Here is a 22,052-nt window from a genome sequence, read left to right as displayed (position 1 = left end):
AAGATGACACAAACTATCACCATTGTTAAGTTCACTTGACATATGTGAGAGATCCACAAACCCCAGGAAAATTGACTCCATTGAATTCTGATTATCGTGGTCTTACCAGATGTCTCGAGCCAATGAATATTTATGTTCCTGTCTGAAAGAGAGGAGGGCTTTGTGTCTGAAGAGGGTTCACATGCTTTTCTTGGTGTAGCGGTTGTGCAAGGTATCACATGTTGAACACTCCTGTCACTGACAGAGTCGGAACGTAAGGCTTTGTGGTAACATGTGGAACAGATATTTATCTCGTGTGATTCAACGTCTGAAAGTACAAGGAGTCCATTCGTCTTAAATGTATGGAGACGTGCATAATAGTCATGTCACAACACTTCAGGTGCGTACACGTGATGTCATAAGACACGTGATGTCGCAACCGCCTCGCCCACTGGACGGACAATTCAGGCGTGACTCTCCTGGAACTACCGCCAGGAGCCAGTCACGGGTGGGGGTTTAACCTCACCACGATCGTGCAAATTGCCCACCCACGCAGGATAGTGTTGCTCGCCAAATTCGACCCACCCAAGTACCTGCGCGAATAGTTGACTGGGCGATCGTACCTCGCCGCAGGTCGGCCTCGGACACGAACCGCTTAAGCAGTCCGTTCCGTGCTACAGTGATAACCAAGCGGTGTTATCGCCGACCTCGACGGATCAGATTCTCTTCTTTACCCGGGTGTTCAAAACCCACTACTAATTTATTCCGTGATTCAAGATGGCACTTTCAAAAGGGAAAAAAAGACGACGAACGGGATACATTTCACACAAGAACATTTATTATAACACACGTATTCAGAAGCAAGGCAGTCATGCAATGTACAAGAAACAAATAGAAGCAAAAGCAATACCACTGAATACGAGCAATGTACAGTCACTTACACAGGTCTACTTAAAGGGACACAGCGCCACAGCAATCACACAAAAGCAAAGAAAAACCCTCCCCATAGGCAGAGAGGTAGACGGGGTTCATAAACCTTTATGGCACGGGACCTGGAGGACCGAACGGGTCCCGTGAGACCGAAGGGTCTTACCCGCGCCCTCGTGGCGTGACGGTGGGCAGGTCGTGACGTCGACTCCCCACGGCCTTGCGTAGCCGCGCCTGACCTCGGGCCCCTAGCGTGGTCAGCGAGTTCTCTCCGGCGTTGCTGCTGGTGCCTTCACGACCTACGACCGATCACTTCAGTTACAACAGTTACAACACTTGCGAGTAAGGACTGAAGGGCAGAAGGGGCTTCAGGACCAGAGAGAGATAGAGCAAGCTCGACCCTGGCCACCAAGAGAGAGTGAGAGCGAGCTCGACCCTGACCACCAAGAGAGGGGATCACTCGACCTCGACAGAGCTGAGAGCGAGCTCGACCCTAGCCACCAAGAGAGAGGAGCACTCGACCCCGACAGAGAGAGTGAGCCCCGCGTGCGGTCCGCCTTGTATAGCGCGGGGCTCTGCCCTTCGCTCTCCCCGTTTTCGGCTCCACCTCTCTTCGAGAAGGTTCCTGAAAGGGGCGTTTCCTCACCCCGACCGTCTCACGCTGTTCATCTACCAATCGGCGGCGAGCTGCCCCCTCCCCCTTTCCTTCACACCAAGCGCGGGGAAAAAATAGGCGGGAAAAAATCCGCACGCCTTTTTCGTTCGACGGTTTTCAACGCGGCTTGTTGCTTGCATGGAGGTTTGTTCAAAATAACAATAGAAAAAGAAAAATGGCTATCTCAGAGTCGCAGCCCGGTGAATACGAAGAAAGCCCTTTAAACAACGGGTAGGGAACTATCTGCACATAAACTTAGCGTCAACTGATCCAAGGATCCTTTATGGTGTATTGCGAATTTCCACAGCCGTAACAATATATGTAAATAAAACAAAGAAAATTCCAGAAGTTTACTGCCACTAATGTCTAATACACCACCTCATTTTAACATGTCCAAGAACTTCAAAACTGGATGTATTTGGAAGTGGTAAGATGGTGATTTGTGTTCTACAATGTTCAGTATTAATAATTTGTCTCTTTTTTAATTAATCTATGTGTTTATTTTTAAATCCACTCCGTAGTGATCGACCACTCTTCCTTAGTATTCAGGGGAAAACTCAAGAATCTGTTGACAGTAAGTTGTCCTTCACTCTATAACAAAAGTGTTTGGAATTTTTTTTTTTTAATTTTTGTTCTGTCTAATTTTTGCTTGCTCACGTGCACCCCTGGCCTCATTTTGGTAATTTTTTTTTTGCTTTCTTTTGCAGGAGCTGTGACCCGGATTAAGGAGATGATTGAGAGCACAGTGACCAGCACAGCCACCTCTCATTTTCCACTTTCATCCACCGATCCTGCTGCTTTTGTTCCCTCCTCATCGACTGTGCTGCCACCCCCGCCATCTGTACCGTTGCTGCAGCCCTGGGTACAAGCTAAGCCTTGTTGGAGCAAATTTGTGGGGATAATAATTTTGCAATGCTTTCTTTTGTATGTTTTCATTCCATGCAATGCTTAAAATGTTCATGCCTTTACTGTGGAAAACCAGAGGTATGTTTTTGGGTTGTTGTCCTGACCATTATTGATTTTTTTTATTGTTATTGTTTATTTATTTTGGTTACCTTGATAACTCGTGAACTACTGAAAGGATTTGAACCAAACTTCATGCAAGTCGGGACTCGAGAAAAGGTGAACAGATTGGTATATTGTTTAAAAATATCAAAGGTCATGCGTCGTTTAAGTTGTAATCATTTTTTCAGGCCAGAACTTCATTGAGGAGATTCTGGTGTGTGTCTGTCTGTCTGTCTGTCTGTCTGTCTGTCTGTCTGTCTGTCTGTCTGTCTGTCTGTCTGTCTGTCTGTCTGTCTGTCTGTCTGTCTGTCTGTCTGTCTGTCTGTCTGTCTGTCTGTCTGTCTGTCTGTCTGTCTGTCTGTCTGTCTTGGAACAAGCATGCGTACCTCTCGGTTATTCTTCCATGATCTGGCAATTCATGGTTTCATAAAACTTGAATTATTCCGACTGCTTAAAAATAAAAAAAAGCTTTCATTTGTCCAATTTGCACATTCTCTGATGGCCCTTCCCCTCCTTGACCCGAGTTGGATGGTGGAGGAGGGGGCTTGGCATGAGGGGAAGGGAGCACGAGGGGAAGGGAGGGAGTGGCAGCATGTGGGGAAGGGACGGATGGTAAAATGTGCCCAAACAGCAGTATTTTCTTTTTAACTGCCGGGTTCTATATAAAACTGGGCGGGAGCATTGAAAAACCCACACTATCTACCTGGCAAATTCAAAACTAAACAGTTAGTTCTTAACAGAGGTGGAGAGCAGGGGGAGAGAGAGGGATGGGAGGAAGAATTCTGACAGATGTGATGTCAAGTTTAATGGCACACACATTGATGAAACGCCATGATGACAATTTTTAGCTGGTTCAGGATTCAAACCCAGGTTAGACGGCTTGGAGCGAGCGTGCGTACCTCTCGGTGATCCTGCCGTGATGTTAACAAAATGTTTTTTTTTATTTTATTTTTTCATTCATATTTATGTATGCTGAAGTGACTGACGGGTTGTATCATGAAAGAAGATCGTACAAAAGCTAACGGGGTGTCGAATATAATTGCAAATTTTCAGCGAAGCAGCACCTGCCCGATACAGCGTGGGGCCAATGCAGGCGAGTGCACCTGATCGTTGTTCAAGTCTGCAGATCGATAATGCAGTGTTCAGTGATGGTGCGAATATTGTAGAGCGCTCTCTCAAGTGGCTTAAGAGCTCCAACAAAATGGTAAAGGAACGGCTGGCTTGGCAAGCAATTAGCGGTCACCGATCTGTCCTATTAAACGCACACATCCCAGAGGCACCCAAAATATCAATCTATGAACAAATTGACTTGTTTATCTATTTTTTTTTTAGCAGTCGGAACTGCTGCTAATTTCATTTCTGGAGGTTAAATTTTGTAACTTGGCTGAGTTTAAGAGATTCCCCAAGTTATGGAATGTGTGGAAATGAACTAAGCCGCGAACGCTGGCATCTCCCAGCATTGATAGGCATTGCGATGTACCCAGTGTTTCATAGCTATGATGATCAGGCATTTGATAACATGATTGAGGAAAGTGGGGGGAGGGGAACTATCGTAAGGAAACCGTTGCGGCCTGTTTCAAGTCCAGACATGGTTGAGCATACCAAAAACGTGGTGGCTTCAGACCCCAACAAGGTAGCCCAAGGAAACGACACCTTAAGATCCCAGAGAGCATGGTGGCCAAGGATCACTTGATAAAGGATAAAATTAAATGGGGCCATTGATCATCTTCAAAAGTGGAGTTTTAATTTACCCAAACACCCAATTTTCACTCGTACACTCCCTTGAAGTTATCTTTTTATGCATGCAAACTTTCATGCTGCGAGGTTTCATGGTTTTGGAGTAATGGAGGACACACACATACACACACATACATACACACATACACACATTCACACACTTTATTATTGTAGATTATATTTCCACGTTGCATGTAGGACAAATACATTGCTATTTGATTGACAAAATTGATACGGTAATTATAATTTGAGGACGGAATGTCAGCATCACGAGCTAAGTGCTTCGTTAGATAAGAGCAATAACCACAACCAACTAGAATGACACTCGGTAAAGTGCATACCTCCGCCAGGCTGAACAGTTCATGTTTTGTAGCCAACTGATAGGCTGGATCTAGATCTGGACCCGAACCAAAATTGAATTTGCTTGTTCTTGTCACATACCAAATTCATCCACCAAATTTTCTCATCTATCCGCAATGTTTTGAGATGTCATGTTATGTATCATTTTTTTTGGATCCGTGTCTTTGTTGAAGAATCTCTTGTAAATTAAAAAAAATTCTCAGAACCGGATCCAGATCTTCACCAAGATTCGTGTAAATCCTTCCATAACTTTGTGACACATCCTCCTCAGAGATCGACAAGGCAGGAGGTGAAAACAGAACCTCCATCCACCTTCAGTGGTGGAGGTAATAACGATTTAATAACATTAAAAATTGAGTTTAAGATGTTTATGATTTTATTGGAAAGTTGCTCATTCTCAAACTTCAAATATTCTCTTCCTGCCAGAAAAAATGGCTTCACACAATTGTGACCAAAGCTTGCTCTGACTGTCCTTCCCACTTACAGATGCACTATGTTCAGGACAAGGTGTTCGTAGGTCTGGAACACATGCACCCTTCGTTTGATGTGAAGGCACATGTCGAGGGGCCAGAGTATTCCTATCTCTACCACATTGTCAAGGAGACCGGTGCCAAGGTTCACCTGCGTGGTCGTGGCTCTGGCTTTATGGAACCTTCGTCCGGCAGAGAGGCTTTTGAGAGCCTTTACATATACATCAGGTATTTTGGTTTTTATGGCATCAGGCATAAAGTAGAATGAGTACCTTTTTACATCTTTGATATTTGATTTGGTCCTTTCACTTTCATGATATTTGCATGATGTGTCGGTACTATACAAGAGTCAGTTTCTGCTTCAAAAAATAAAATGAAAGTATAAATATTGTCGTGTCCAGAGGGGTTCACACCGACCTGGACGGATAGCCGAACTGTTTTACCTTGGAGGCAAACAGCTGAGCTCCTTGGAGATTATGGCGCACGCGGGATTGGAAGGCAGCAGAGCACGTACTGTGGATCATTTACCATGAAACGGTAGCAATACGGGTTTATCCTCGAACTCACAATGAACAAACACAAGGAAATGCAACGTAATGGTTTAATAACCATAAATCAAAGATTTATAATGAAAATTAATCTAAGCGTGAGGTGAACTAATTCCTTATTTGAGATGTCTCCAGTCAGTCATAAAAAAAACGGACAAAGGGAAAGGTGAAAATAAAAGTAAATTCCTCCCTTTATTCTGGCACTCGGCTTTGTCCAGGGACGACCTTTTTGAGCCTCAGTCGTCAAGCCTCAAAGCCACAGCACAGGAAAACGCACCAAAATGGTGCCAAGCTGCTCCTCGTGGCCACGTACGTGCGGTGATTCGCACGGACTGTCAACGCCAGGGCGCACAAACCGTCGCACAATTTCTTCTTACGATCGAGATTGCCACACCGTTCCCTCTAAGTAGCAAATGGCGCCGCCTTCTTCCTCGATCATACAACAAGGTGATTGCTGAGGCTCCGAGATAAGGCTGAGACATGCTGCTCCTTCTCTCCTCAAAGCGTACAAATTTCACGACCCAGCCGAACACTCAATGGCTTGCGTCTTTCTCCAGCACGTGAACATATTCGCATCAGTACAAACGAGAATTGTGTTGCTATTTTGTCGTGTTGAGAGGGACTAGAGCCTCAAGCTTTGCTTCCAACCACCCTCTTGTCTCTTTAGCGCCTTCTTGTCGCTCTTCTGTCACCCTGACCAATTTTTAGCCTCAGGCTTGGCCTGAAGGTACGAAGGCAGGATCTTTGCCTGTTCGGTTCCGTTCGGCTCTGTTGTTTTTAAGAACGTGATTCCTTTTTATAGCTGGCCTTGTAAATACGAAAACGTCGGAAAAGGTCACGTGGGGCAATCACAGACTCTGTTAGCTAGGTATGGTTTAAGGCTAGTTTCTCATAGCACGAACCCCAGTGTGGTGACATGTAACGATCTTAAGCTCTGTTTTCCCTACTTGATTTACATTGAGATGTCTCGTACCCATCCACAGACCATGCTGCACGATACAGTCCTACCTTTACGTTGAAATTCCTCCATCTACCCCACAAACATCACATTTTGCTCTTCCTTTTTCTTTAGCCATTCCAGACCTGAGGGCCTGTCAGCAGCAAGGAAACTTTGTGAGAACCTTCTTCAAACGGTGAGACTTGACAAGTTTTGCTTGGTTTGTCTCCTTTTGTGACTTAATGATTCACTTCGATTTTTATTAATTTATTTTATTTGGCTCGCTCTCCATTGAATAGGTGCATGCCGAGTATGCTGCATTCCAAGGCCGCATGGTTACAAGCAGTGCTCCTTTGCCTGGTAGGTACTGTGGATGAAATTGGTTGCATTGCTTTCTTCAGTCACTCGCCATCTCTCCCTGATAACCCGGGCATCATTTGTTTTAGGTGGGTGGCGTCGTTGCTTGGAGTGACGGTCGTCTCGCGGTCAAACTTAAGTTTGTGCCGAGAACCGCCTTTTCTATTCTTTTTTTTTTTTTTGGTTGCATTTTTGGAGTGACTGCAGCTGGAGAATTGCTTTCAATCCCACATTTGTTTGCAAAGATGTGTCTAAGCTAAAAGATGAGGTCACATTTTGCTTGTAGAATGTCAATGAAGCATGAAGTTATTTCATCAAGAGATGTGCAGTCTCCTTGAGGAATCAACTATTTGTTCTTTGGAGGGTTAAGAAAATAGATAGTTGTGAGATTCTATCTGTTGATACTACCCTCCAATATCAATATGTGAAAAATATAGGTTCTTCCCCTCTCTGTGGGGTTGGATTTACTACTTTCACAAACACTGATGCATCTGCAGAGAAATTTTGTTGCACTATTTAGACTTGTAAGGGGGGGCGGGGGGGGGAGAAGAATGGGGGTTGGTTGAATTCTTTGTGTGCCGGTTTGTTTTTCTTCGGTCTGATTTTCTTGTCGGAACTAATTTTTCATTGATTTTTTTTTTTTTGCTCCACAGGATATTCTCCAGCATTTCTCTCGATTCCTGGTTATGGTCAAATGCCGCAGTATTATCAACCGCCTGGTGCATCTCTTCCTGTTCCTTATGGGCCGCCGAGCTGGCCCATCTTGTCCACACCTGTTCCCTATCCCACTGGATACATGCAATATTATCAACCGTCTCTAATTCCACCGTCAAACCAGGTGTTTTGTAATTTTTTTTTTAATCAATCGTGACTGCACCTTGTTATTAGTCCTCAAGATTGGGGTACTTCGACTTTCGTGAAACGTCAAGCAGATTGCCGGTTACAGCAGTAGCAAATATTAATTCTGGAGTGCTAAATGGCCTCATTTCCTTGTTTATGGTCATGCAGGAGCGTCTAACCCCTTGTTATACGAGGTGTAGTCCTGAAGGTACTGTTGACCGTTTGTATATTTATTTCCATTCTGTACACTGAAAAATTATAAATGCAATCGTTTTGGTTCCCAACGGAATACTTTGAAATGGAGGCGAAAGCCAGTCTCCACTTGTCTTCCCACTGAGGGGAGTGTACGACGCTCGATTGCTCAAAGCGTCGACGGTTCATGTTGAACAAAATTTTGATGAGATAAATTGAAAGTTTTTTTTATTGTGAGTTGACCTTCGGCATTTGAAAATGTCGTGCAGCAATTTTTGGGAAAATTACATACTGTGGAACTTATCCTTGATCCCTACAAAATTAACACAGCACCACCCCCTCGTGTGGTGGCAAGTAACACTTGAGCTCAGTTTCCCGACTTGATTTACATTGAGATGTCTCCTACACGTCCACAGACCAAACAACTCTGTGCAGTCCTATCTTTCTTATGAAATCCCTTCATCTACCCTCCATCTCCCCTCATTTTGGTGTCTTCCACAACGCGAAGCGATCAGAACATGGGTGCTGACATGTTGCGTCACATGACTATGATGCTGCATGCTGATTGGTTAAATAGATAAATCTGGTTTTGCTAAAAAGTACGCATGGAATTTATCTGTTTCTGAAACGAAGCGTTAAATAGCAGAACATAATTGTATGGGTCATATATGAAGTTTTTGAAATTGTTGAGGAGGCACTGTGAGCTGCATCATGGCATGCATGCTGAGTTCAGTGTTGGTAGAAATGGCATTGATCGTTTTTTGTGTATGAAATCATGTACACCCAGGGTTTTCTCCACAGGATGGGCTCAGATGGCAACCAACACCGTCATGTTTCTGCTTGTCCAAAACGTTCGCTCGCTCGTGCTGCCGCTGGAGAGTGCCACAAGTTATTGGCTTGTTTGGTGTTGCTGTAGTTGTGAAAGATTACAATCTGTAGAATGTGCTCGTGTTTAAACAGACCTCACTGCTGCTCTGCCAACAGTGCAATGCTGTTGCTCCCAACGTTGATGGAGAAATCCTGAACACCGAATCTACCCAGTCGACTCCAAGCACTCGAGCAGTACTGCAACCTCAACCACAGAAGCGGCGTTTCACCGAGGAGGAGCCAGAGAAGGATGGGAGTTTGCTCGGTTACAAGGTATTGTCATCTGTTTGATCAGACTTTAAATAAAAAAAAAAAAAAGAACATTCGCCTTCTCACCCCACATAGCTTGGCAAACTTGTTGTGAATTTTCTCCAAGTAATAATGATCGAAAAAAAACTGTTTTTGGAGCAGTTTGAGCTGTATTGTAGCGTGGAGGGTTGGCCACTCGACTGTGCACATTTTGCAGCGAGTGTTGTAACCTTTTGGTGTGCAAGCACTCTCCTGGCTTGTATGCTGAGGGTGCCTGCATAGCATGGCGTTCGAAGATCAGAGGAGGGAACTGCTTGTCTTTATTGCTCATCACATTTTATTGTTTCCTTTGTTTTGTAGCATGGCCCCTTTCACTTGACTAATGCAGGTGCAGAATCCTCACAGTGCGTGATGCCCCCACTTGCAACGTCTACCCATGCTGCCTACCAGCCTGATGACAAGTAAGCTTGTATTTGGCCTGCTAATGTTTGTACCGATAAATGTGCCCCCCTTACCCCTCATTAGGATTATGTTGTTTTGTCTTACCATTTGGCTCTTTTAACCCTTAAAATTATCATGGACAAACATCTTGAGTTTATCACTTGTTGATGTGATATTTATCTTGGCGAGCCAGTTTTATTTCTGTCTTCAGATGTGAATGACTGTAAAAGTGTAAATTGTGCACCACACCAGAGAAGCGTGGATTTAACAATGTGGGGAATACATTGTCGCGGGTCTGTCCGGTTAGTTTAATCCCCACAACCCAATTGTGGTGGATGGGCGGTCAACACCGACCAGGTCGGATCGTCGAGCGGTTTTCCTTGGAGGGGAACACGTGATCCTCAGAGATTATGTGGGGTGGGGCGGGGGAGGGGGGCAGGGGCGGCATGTTGCACTTGCACGACGGAAGCATAGCACAAGGGGTTTGCACTCAAACCCACGACGGACACACGGACACCAGCAATTTAAAATAAACACAGGGATTTAATGAAAATAGACGAATATTTGCTCGAGTAATTCAAAATGTAATAATAAAACATGAGGTAAATTGAAGCCGAAAGTCTAGGTTCCTCTACACACGGCCTTTCCCCTTTAAGGGGAAAAAAATGAAACTATAGAAAATCCTCCCTTTATTCTGGCACTTAGCTTTGTCCAAGGATGGTCTTTATTGAACTTTGGTATCGATCCGCTTTGTCCTGAAGTGGGAAGATGCATTCCAATTGGCGCCGAGCCACTCTCTAGACGAAAAATGTGCGTGAGGTGGTATTTACCGTGCAGAAACCACCGTGCAGCCTCTTCGTTGATTGCGCTTACCTACGCTGCTGCTTGGAAGAATGGCACAGTCTCTCTCCCTGGATGACTTGACACGAGGCTTTGGCACTGGTCCCACACGATTCAGCTCGACAGTCGATGGCCAGAGTCTTGCTCCACCATGTGAGCCAATTCGCCTCAGCACGAATACGAGAATCGTGCCGCCGTCTTCACGCGTCGAAGGGAAGCCAGCTGTAACGCCCTGATCTTGCACGCAATCTCCTCGATCCATCTCTCGACTGCGTCCCTCACACCAAACTCAACCCAACTCCTGCTCTGTGCTTCTGAAACGTACACACTTCGCGGTTCAGCCCAACAGTCAATGACTAACATCTTTCCCGGCACGCTGACAAATTCACAGCACGACATTAGAATCGTGCAGCCGAGAGAGGAGAACAAAGCAAGATCCTCCATCCCAGCCACGTTCCACTCTCAACTGCTCCACCCAACAAAACCAACTGCTCTTCCTCTTAGCTTCTCATGTCTGACATCATGCCCATCAATCATCCACCTCCAGGCATGGCGTGCAGGCACAAAAACCGGGAAGGCGGGGCTTCCTTCCTTCCTGCTCGGCACGTTTGGCTTGCTTGTTATGGTTGTTGTTATAAAAAACATAATTCCTGTTATTGCTGGCTCGTAAATGCAAAAACGTAGGAAAAAGTCATGGGGCAATTAAATACTGGGGAAAATCGACCTTGATCCCAATCTAATTAACACAGCACCACCCCGTGTGGTGACTAGTAACACTTCAGCTCGGTTTCCCTACTTAATTTACATAGCGATATCTCCAACACGTCCACGGACCAAGCAACTCTATACAATCCGAACTTTGCTCTGACATTCTTCCATCTACCCCACAAACGTAACAATATATTGTCTTTTTAAAAGCGATTTATACCAGATCTTGCAAAGAGTGTGTGTGCCGTACGCAGACATTTGCTTGTGCCACAGTGGCAAGCAACATGCTTGGCCAGCACGGATAGCGTAGGTCTTCGTAGTTTGCAACTCCAGTCCAGTAAACCTTCAAATATCGTGGTGGTTAGGTTTGTGCAAAATGCTGCAATAGTAAAAACTGCAACGTTGGAAACCAGGGGCAAATGTGAAAGGGGGGGGGGATCTCTTCCTGGGATTTGAGGAAATTTAGAGGAAGGTGGGTGGCAGCCAGAAATAAAAATAAACATGTAAATTAAATACAAAGTATGTTAACATTGAAATAAACGTGAATAAAATATATTACGGTATAAATTGAGCCAAAACACAAGACTTACCTTTTCTTTAATTTATTCCAAAACAGCAAGGTGGGTGAGGGTAAACCTATTACGTACTCTGTCGTAAATGGAAATCACAAGACAGCTCGGGATGGTGATGATTATGCTGTTAGAGGAGGGAGGATGGAGGTTAGAAAGATGTGGATGCAGAACTTGCGATGGCTGTTGGATCATCGGGAACACGAAGAAGGCGCCTGCTACATTGCCACGTAGAAGAGGGATAAAACGATCCTTAGCCACTTTGACCTGGAGCAGATCTTTCCTGCTTTGACGGGGAGGTACGAGATGGCATCATCTTCCAAAATAATCCCGTCTCTTTGGTGTGAAACATGCCCCGGCGTAAATCCCTTCGCCCCAATTCGTTCTATGAGCTGCATTGGGTAATTTTTCACAGAATTATGGTTGAACTGGAGCTTTTGGTCTCGGGTGCCTTGTGGAAACGTTGGTAAATCCGCAATTATTTCTCCCATATCACCGGTCCCCTCAAAGGCATTTTGGTTTTTCTCTTTGGTCCTCGATCCAAACATCAAGAGCTTTTAGTCTGGGAACAAAAGGCAGATATTTTAGTGAACCTGGTTTTGCCGGATAAAGTTTATTTTTTTTTTTATTATTATTTTTTTTTCTATGCTGTTTCTTGTCACCTTGGGGTAGCTCTTCATGATTCAGGGGGGTGACCATTCGTAACCCTTGGGAAATTTGCTCTATTAACCATTTTTTGCCGGTTACACCCAAATGCGCCCAAAGTACTATTTTTTGCGATATCTTGTAAATAGCTGTGACCAAAAGTCATCACATTAATTTTTCATCATTATTATTCACAAGGCAAGTATTTTACAGCTAATTTGGACACAATTTGCCCAAACTTGATGATTATTAACCCTTTCCTGGCATTCCTTGGGGATCATATATACCCCAAACGTAGGCCTACATTTCCTGCTTTGATCTATTTATCACCCATGCATACTAAGATGAAGTATTGGCTGAGAGACTTCATTAGTTAGTTAAACTGACAAAAGGTGGCACCATTGCATTGTTTCAGATATTAGAAGCACATGGCTGGGCACCACTCCCACTCTGCTGTGCAGGTTTGTCATGGAATAGGCTACCAGACTTCCAGTTGTCAAGCTTTATATGAAGTAGTTCGTAAAATAGAATCTCCAGATTAAAATACTAGACAAATTCAGATTGTATAAATTTAGTCTTTACAATGACAGTTATCAAAATGGGCATGACAGTTGTTGTTGGGTGCTGCCCTCTTTTAGCAGGGAACCGAACTAATAAATGTGAACCTTTGTACGGTACCAGTATGCAAGGACGGAATGCGCACAGCAAAAGCAAAATCGGTACTCAAACCTTCACTACAGTCGTCTCTCAGGATGTGCAGATGTGACAGTCATTGATGGCTCAGCTCTTCTATGGACAATTAATTGGCCAGCAAATGGTACCGTAGCAGACTATGTCTCAAATGTGAAGACACGGGTTGCTAAATACCTGAAGGACAGTGATGTCTACTTGATATTCGATAGGTACCATGATTTCAGCATGAAGTCTGTCAGAAGGGATGGGAGAAACAGGAGTAAGCCACACCCACCAACTCCACCTGACAACAAAGCTGCCAGCGCAAAAGGTTGTCTTGTCTTCTGTGGACAATAAGAAGCAACTCATCAAAATCATCTGCGACGAACTGGCTCGAGATAGGTTGTTCCACACCAGTAGCACCAGGAATCACAAGTTGGTAATCACAGGAGAAGACCCTTTGCCCAGTTCATGTGTCCAATGAAGACATAACCGTAAGACATGACCTTGAGACATCCCATGAAGAAGCTGATATCATTATTGTACAACAGGCGTTGAAATGTGCAAGCGAGGCCAGCAAACTGTCAGTCGTGTCAGATGACACGGATGTCTTCGTGCTCCTTGTCCACTTTTACAAGGAGGCCAATCTCACCCTCCAACTTACCGTGGAATCCCCAAGTAAAGAGAAGACCATTGTGGACATAAAGCAGACTGTGGTAAAACATGACGAAATTGTTAATGAACTTCTCCCTGCCCATGCTATTTCAGGATGTGACACAGTTGCTTGCTACTTTGGGCTAGGGAAGGGCTGTGTACTTAAAACACTGAAGGCTGGCTATGAGTTGTTGGCTGGAGGCGACATTGAAGCACCATTCACAGCTGTAATGGAACAGGCCACAACCTTCATGCTATGGTATGAAAAAGCCAAAGACATGTCTGAGACAAGATTGCTTGTCTGGGGTAAAAAGAATGGGAAGGGTCACACATCATCACCCAAACTGTGCACCCTGCCACTGACAAAGGATGCTTTCACAGAAAATGTCAAGAGGGCTCACTATCAGGCAATCTTATGGCGAATGCTTAAAACCAGCCATCCACCGGCACTGGACCCTGTGGAATATGGATGGATGAGAGATGTCAAGAACAAGTCGCTGTCACCAATGACAGTCCCAGATGATGTGAAACTGGCCCCAGAATATGTTCTTGAAATGATCAGGTGTGGTTGCAAAAGTGAAAGTCCCTGTAATTCGAGAAGGTGTGGTTGTCAAGTCAGAGGTCTGCCTTGCACAATTTTCTGTGCCTGTTATGCAGTTGGCTGCTCACGTGTGCAGTAGCAAGGTTTGAGGAGATTGGGGAAGCAACTAGTAGTAGCAGATTATTTGTTTGTTTCACGAATTTGATTGATCTTACGGTAGGTCAAACGAAACACATTGAGGGTCCAACCCAGTCTATTTTGCATCAGTCAGCAGGTCGGAAAGCAAGTTGAGCGGGGATGGATCACGAGGGCATGAGTCCCGCCAGGTGCGGGGGAGGGGGTGCAAAGGATAAAGAGGACATCTTTTCTTTGTTCAAAAAAAGAGTCCCGTGGTAGGGCTGAGTTCGTGAAAGTCCTGTGTAAAGAGTTCGGGGGGAGTCCCATGGCAGAGTTCGTGTGCTGAGTCCCGTGGGAGGAGTAAGCTTTTTGCTTCGGCTGGCTCAGTGAGCTTCGGCTGCTGCTTTGTTTTGGAAGGAACTAGAGCCGGTTGTTCGGCTCGAGCTGTGAGTGGAGGCTTCTTCCTCTTCTTCCTCCCCTTCTTGGTTCGTGGAGCTTTTTGTTCTCCATTTTGTTTCCCGGCTTGGTGCGATGCATTGGCCTCTTCTTGGAGTTGGATCCTCGGGGAAGCGACGATCGACAGGAAGGATCGGCGCCTCGTCTCACCGGCACGTGTTGAGAAGCGCAGGAGGATTCGCGGGAGCTCGGGAAGGATCGCGGCGATTGGATCCAGCTCGCTATCGCTGGAGCCTGGGTCTGGACAAGTTGAAGACCACACGAGGTGGAAAGGTTCGAGTTAGGCTCTGAGTTTCAGCTCACCTGTCCGAGCAGGAGCTCGTGATTAAAGGCCTCAGCCACCGTTTCGTGTGAGTGTGTGTGTGTGTGTACGTGTGTCTGTGGGCCCGTCGAATAAGTAGGAACTGCTGTTAAGTGTAAATGACTACATAATAAGTAGACAGTTGTAGTTCTTTTGTCGTGCTTTTGTTGCTTGTATAATTGCATAAGTGTTTCATTATAATAAATGTCCTTGTGTGAATGTAAACATGCTCGTTGCGTCCATTCCCTCATTGACTGAACATTTCGTGTGTTGGGAGTTCGAAAGCCGTTGGTTTGCCGTAATCGGGGGACATTTGGACCGACGGTTCTCGGCGATTACGCCGCTCGGAATCGCGCACGGACAAGCTCGCCTCGGCAGTTTGTTCCGTACGAGATCCGTCGAGGGTGGAATTCTCCGGTAGTTGATCACGTGGGTATTTAGGTACATTGAAGATTGGCAATCGACCCTACCCCACGTGATCTGCCAACTGGCGTATTTTGGTTCTTGTAGAAGGACCCGTCGCTCGGAGTTATCCGGGCGATCGGTCGGGCCGACTCGACTTGTGGCTCTGTTCAGAGCGGTCGGTTGGCGGCTGACCCCCGGCCTGTAAGAAAATGTTTTTTGTGCTGGGTAAAATAAGTCAGGAAAGGGTTAATATTGAGTATTAAGTCATTATTCTATCTTTTAAGTTGTTTTTGGTTTCCTTAGTTGTGACGAAAGTAAGGATGAGGTGGTTATTGTGCAATCATATGTTGTCTCTTTTAAAATTTTATGTCCTGGGTTAAAATAGCCCGGAACGGCTTCAATTACTCAGGTTCAACTGAGTAATTCACAATTGTTTTATATCTTAAGTTGTTTTTGGTTCCATAATTTGTGAATAAACATCGACACAAGCAAATGTGGTGATGTTGGTTGGGTTCATTGCAATAAATAATGAAAAAAACTGATTTTTTTTTCCTTTATTTTTGCGTTTACCGGCACAAAAGAGTTGATATAGCAAATTGCCCAAGGGTTGCAAACGGTCACCCCCCCTGAATCATGAAGAGCTACCCCAAGGCTATAAGAAACTGCAAAGAAAAAAACTTTATCCGGCAAAACCAGGTTCACCCCCACTGCTCCCGGACTATTTTTCCATCCTTTCAAGATGACTATCGCGTGATTGGAATGAATGAAAGCCTTTGGCGCTTTGCTGGCAGGAACCCTCGCTCGGATATTTGACTCTCGTTTACTTTGCCGCACAGTCGATTCATTGATCCCACCCATAGGGGCAGCCTACAGATGCCGCTCTTTGACATCTTGCCAACCGAACAACTCAATTTTTTTCACACAATGTCATAACCTTTCTTTGCCCTTGGCACAATTAATTTTATCAATCGTTTTATGTTTGGGTGCCATTATTAACTGTGTGTCCACTAGATCTTGTAGATCTGGTATTGCAGGATCGCCGCGTGTCATTTCCTGTTCAACATACAGGAACAAAGGTAAATTTAATAATGAATCGTCATTGGTCTACAATTGACGGTGCTTTAGAAACGAGAAAAGGCTCGTAATGGGAGGTAATCGGACACACTGACGAGAAACAATGACTCGTCTCAGCTCACAAAGCGTTTGGCCAAAATTAAATACTGCGAAAACTAAATTAGAACGCAATGGGTTGCCTGCGATATTGGAACTCACAATATTTGAGGGTTTACTGTACTGTCGGACTCTGGTAGTCACAGGGGACATGTTTCTGAAGAATGCTGCAAATGTGGGCATTTTTTTTTTCTTCTACGTGGTCCAGGCTCGTAGAAGAGTGATAACACAGAAATGATCAGGACACAACAAAGGGAAAACACCAACAGCAGGGCTGGGGGGGGGGGGAAAGTATATCGAGACGGACAAACAAGGGATGCAGGTAATGATGATGGGTAAGGGAAAATGCAAAGGGTGGACAACATGGATACAAGAACAAAATTATTTGACCAGTTTGTCATTTTGTCATGGTCTGAGAGGGAAGGAAGAGGCTGCTGCCTGTCTGTAAGAAGGATGAGATGTCATTGCCAAAGATAGAGGATTTTCCAGAGTTGGTGAGAACATTGATGAAGATTAGCAATAATATGGGGCTGGGAACACTGCCTTATGGCACTCCAGCCTTGACAGGGAGAGGAGATGAAAGGTTTTCGTTGAGCCACACATTGTCGACAAGAGCGGAATTAGTCTTGGATTCTGGAGACGGACCATTTGGAGAGCAAGGCAGCATGCCAGAATATTGTTGTGGTTGAGGAAATTCGCAAACCACCATTCAGGTCCCATAGGTGAGATATCTCTGTAAGTATATGTGTAGTTCGCCCAAACCCGTTGTTTAGAGGGAATAAATGTCATTCATTCGGGCTGCGACCCTTCAAGATAGCCGTTTTTCTATTCTATCTTATTTTGAGCCAACCACGTCCCAACCGCCATCACACAACAACAACCACCGACCGCAACGCCGCTTCACAACAACAACGCCACAGCCACGACCTTTACCGTCACATCTCGCTCTCGCAACCATCGCATCACCGCCATTCCCGCGCCGCTTGTGGGCACCGATCCTGGACTCGTACAGGGCGTGCACCGAGCAGCGGGTGCAAAAAGCGGCCTTTCCGAGAAATCGGATCAAGAATGATTCACGCCCACTTCTGTTCCGTCCTATCAGCGAGCGTGGGGTGATTTGGCCCCGCCTCCAGGCGCGTCGGAGTATAATCGATATATGCAGATTCGAGGATCAGGAATGATTCACGCCCACTTTTCCTCTGTCCAATGGGTGAGCGTGGCTCCGCCCCCGAGCTGATCCTGATCCAAAAATCTGCATATGGTTTCTCCTGTCGCACTATAAAGCGCCGAGCGCGGGGCGAATCGAGGGAAGAGTTGGAGAGTTGTGGCGGCGGCGAAATCAGTCGAGAGAGTGTCTGTCGGGGTCCGGAGAGTCTGGAGAAGCCAAGGAGCTTTGTGGAGGTCTGCGCTCATGTCAGAGTCGGAGCTGCGGAGAGGGGAGGCCGGGAACGCGGTCGAGGTCGCAGTGGCGTCGCTCGTCGCGGGACCCAAGCCAGCCAGATATCATCTTTCCCCCGAGCATCAACAACCCCCTCCTGTTCCCCCCCGCGCTGAGTTAGTGTGAGAAGGGGGGGCCCGTTCCCACCCCATTCCAGGCAGTGCCAGCGAGGCCCGCGGAGTCGGGGCGCCGCCGCCATTTTGCGGCTCATCACCAGACGGGTAGGCTCGACGCGGTCTCGGCCCCAGGCCCGTCTGCCCCTTATCGTTGAGGGTGGCCCCTTTTTTCTTTTGCTTTGGAGTATATGTGTTGTCGGCGCCGTCTGTGAAGTAAAACTGTGTAAGTGTTGCCGTGTGCTCGCGTAGTCGGTAGTAGATCTGCATTGTGTTTCTTTTGTTGCATTTGCTTTTGGTGCATAATTGTGGTAATTGTATATGTGTGCTTTCCGTTTGCTGCGGAATAAATGTGCTTCATGTTGAACTGTTTCTCCCGTTTCGCTTCGTCTTTTCTCTAATTTAATCTCCATCTTACTTCACGTAAAGGGTTGGTCGTGGGCTAAATACGCCTGATAATTAATCGGAACCGTCGAGGTTGACGATAACACCGCTCGGTTATCCCGATAGTACGGAACGGGTCGCTTAAAGTGGCCCGTGTCCGAAGTCGACCTGCGGCGAGGTGCGATCGCCCGGTCTACCCTCCGTGTGGGTACTTAGGTAGGTCGAATTTGGCGAGCAACCCTATCCCACGCGGGGGGCCGATTGGCACGATCGTGGTGAGGCCGAAAGGCCCACCCGTGACTAGTTCCCGGCGTTAGTCCGAGAGGGTCACGACGGGATTGTCCGTCCGGTGGGCGACGTGCCGCGATTCGAGTTACGTGGCCGCTCGCACGCCGGCGGGTGCGAATTCGCAACAATATCAAGAGCTCAAGATTTGTCCAGAGACATGGCTCTGATCTCATGTCTGAGATATTGAGGGCCTCCACCATTGTTGGGAGAGTGGAAGCAGCATGTCCAAGGCGGAGTGACCAGGTCTGAATCCTAATTAATGATCTGAGATGAGGCTGTTAGAGAAAAGGACTGATTTTATGTCAACTGTGATGTTTGATTCCATGACCTTGCTGATGATTGGAAGTACAGTAAGCTAATTGGGCTGTAGTTGATGGGATCCGTTTTTGCACCTTTTTAATGTAATGCTGTGATGTTGACCGATTTCCAATTTTCCCAGGCAGATATAGGAGATCAGTCGTGAGGTGTATTAAAATGCAAAGCACAAATGTGGAAGCAGATTTCACGTTATAATCTGAGAAGAGCAGGGTCCAACAGTCCTGGACTTCAACGTAAAATGTACTTCGTTATTTGAAGCCAATTTCCAAATCGCACGAACTTTAAAGGTTCCTGAAACCTACAAGCTTGGTTAAAGCAGGGCTTGCTGCACTGTCTGTTCATGCTGTTACGAGGAAATATTGAAAGCTGGTCCGGGCAAAAGTCCCATACCAGCTTGTGGAGACGACAAGGTGACGATGCCGAGGGTACAGATTGAATGAATACAAATTTCCAATGCTCCCGGAGATCACCAATGGACTAATCGCTGCATTCGATGAAGTACCGATTTGATTCTGTTTCTCTTCAGTTCGAGTTACACTGTCAGTTATTTTCTCCCTTTGGAAATAACTGCTGGGGTTATCGATGTGATGAGGATTACGGTGTAACAATGCTCAGCAGCCGACAGCCGACAACAATGCTTAAATAATTGTTTGCCGACATGGGGAAATTTTCATTTTGTTCGGTGGGTTGATAAGCGCAGATATTGACTGTTGCTCTTCAAACTTTTTTTTTGTTGTGTAAGTTGGTCGTCCTTTTCGTCCAATTTCAATAAGATGTGTCAGTGTGGATAAAGATGGTTAATATTTACAAGCTGCTTTGTCTGTCCCCACCAGCAAGCAGGAGAGGGCCCCATCGCCACTTCCCTCGAGCCCCACAGCCAATAGTTGTGAAAGCAACAGAGACGCAGCCTTGATGCCACCACCCCCTCCTGGCCTCTCACCTTCAACCGGTAAGGTCCAGAGATACAGGAAGTGCCTTCGCGTTTTTTCGAGTTTGAAATTGTTGATTAATCCATTGTGAAGGTTTTGCCTTGAACACAGACTGCCCCATGTATGGAAATGCTGAGTTTTTTTTTATTCATTTATTTATTTCCTTTTTTATGCCTCCGTTGACTGAGTCGTTGGAGGTGTTACGTTTTATTTATTTTTTGGGGGGGTGGTTGTCCGTCCGTCCGTCCGTCCATGATAGGTTTTCGTTACCACAATAACTTGAGAACATCTGAAGGGATCTGAGTCAAACTTGGTGCTAGTATGTAATGATGCAAATATTAACTGATTAGATTATGGGGGCAAGAAGTCAAAGGTCAGATGTCCCCTTGGGTAAAAATTCTGTGACCCTGCTGATTGTGAACCATTGATCTGATTTTGACCAAACTTGGTCATGATGTACTTCAACCAAACCAAGCAGTGTATAATGCTGCAAAGATGAACTGATTAGATTTTAGTGTCAAGAGGTCATGTCAGGTAAAAATGTGATGCTTGAGAACAGTTGAGGGGACTTAAATTGAATTTGATTAAAATGTAATATTGTTGGCAAAGGCATATTGGTCGATGTCAAAAAGTACCGAGCTGTTGTTTGTTTGTTTTTGTTTTGTTTTTTTTTCTCAGGGGGGTGGTCGCCATATTTTCCAGCAAGGGGAGTGGAGGGGGGTGGGCATCTTTGATTGATTAATTTTGTCTTGATTGTTTCACAGAATGACCTTGGTACCACCTTTCATCAATATCAGAGCCTCTGACTTAATGAGGAAAGGAACCTGACCAGGTGGCAAAGCTTGAAGAATCCTATTTTATGCACTGACCCCTCTAACTGAATCACCTTTCCCTCTTTTGTTGTCCCTTTTTTCTGCTGTTTCTTCTTTTCCATGGATGCTGCTGCTGCTGTTGAACGTGGTGGCGTGCGTGTCACCTGCGTGCTCAACGCTGCCTCCCCTGGGTGCTGTCGTGCTGGAACCTCGATTTTGATTTAATTATTCGTGCGCTGGCATCTTCCAAAATTGTTGCATCTTTGTCTTATCAATACGTTGTGTGGATTTTTTTTTTTTCTTTTCGATTGCCTGTTGTTTTCCTGTTTGCTTGTTGTTGCTTCTTCCTTTCTTTTCCTTTTCTGATCCCTCCATTTAGCGTTAGAGCCTCCACTGGCTCCACCAAAGAAGAAGAAGAAAAAGGTCGAGATGCAGTGTCTTGTGCAGTATGGAGACTCTTCGGATGAAGATGAGGGGAAAACAAAAGAGTGACAGTCATGGACGGCAGCTTGGAGGTGGTGTTTCCTCTGGAATTTGTTCTGGAAACCTCCCGACGTTTTTCTTGCATCGTTTTGGGTGCATTTAATGTTTGAAGATTCATAAGACAGCTCATTCCTTCGACTGGTCTTTTTGGAACCAGACCTTGGGCTTGCGTAACCGGCATGTAACTGTCTGACGGTTTGACCGTGCATGAAAGGTTTAAGTACTATTTGGGAATGCATAAAAGTGGGGTTTTTCATTTTAAATAAATATATTGGTAGGTATAACTTGTTTGTGTGTATACTGTAAGGTTAGCTATTTAATAAGTTGAGTTTGCATACAGTTTCCTTCATTGTGCAAATAAACTTAATTTGTTAATACTATGTCAGGCCTGACTTTGTTATATATATATATATATATATATATATATATATATATATATATATATATATATATATATATATATATATATATATATATATATATATATATATATATATATATATATATATATATATATATATATATATATATATATATATATATATATTTTTTATTTAGTGCCAAGAGAAAGACTACACCCTCTTTCCAAATTTTCACCTTTTCTTACCTTAAAAGCCTGGAATTAAATCAGACTTTTTCCACCTT

At 45.1% G+C, this 22,052-nt stretch overlaps 1 protein-coding gene across 6 annotated transcripts in view; it reads left to right on the top strand.

The window, feature by feature from the left end:
• LOC147021007 (KH homology domain-containing protein 4-like) overlaps positions 1–21,782 on the top strand; it is a 38,060-nt gene extending 16,278 nt beyond the window's left edge. For 2 of the 6 annotated variants that reach the window (XM_085893578.1, XM_085893581.1), the window contains exons 6-15: positions 2,083–2,135; positions 2,269–2,423; positions 5,150–5,361; positions 6,754–6,814; positions 6,918–6,978; positions 7,629–7,813; positions 8,968–9,147; positions 9,484–9,584; positions 20,017–20,132; positions 21,304–21,782. In XM_085893578.1, coding sequence (XP_085749704.1) covers positions 2,083–2,135; positions 2,269–2,423; positions 5,150–5,361; positions 6,754–6,814; positions 6,918–6,978; positions 7,629–7,813; positions 8,968–9,147; positions 9,484–9,584; positions 20,017–20,132; positions 21,304–21,416 — 1,237 coding nt within the window. In that variant the 3' untranslated portion in view covers positions 21,417–21,782. Of the gene's footprint in view, positions 1–2,082; positions 2,136–2,268; positions 2,424–5,149; positions 5,362–6,753; positions 6,815–6,917; positions 6,979–7,628; positions 7,814–8,967; positions 9,148–9,483; positions 9,585–20,016 lie in introns of all 6 variants that reach the window. The other 4 variants (XR_015061306.1, XM_085893580.1, XM_085893583.1 and 1 more) reach the window with 4 other exon arrangements.
• The last annotated feature ends 270 nt before the right edge of the window (positions 21,783–22,052 follow it).

The sequence above is a fragment of the Eptatretus burgeri genome, chromosome 8 (assembly GCF_056783735.1).
Source record: "Eptatretus burgeri isolate ZD-2024b chromosome 8, Ebu_testis_v1, whole genome shotgun sequence".
NCBI classification, from domain to species: domain Eukaryota; kingdom Metazoa; phylum Chordata; class Myxini; order Myxiniformes; family Myxinidae; genus Eptatretus; species Eptatretus burgeri.
The sequence above is the reverse complement of the archived record's forward strand: the minus strand, read 5'-3'. Positions and strand labels throughout refer to the sequence as shown.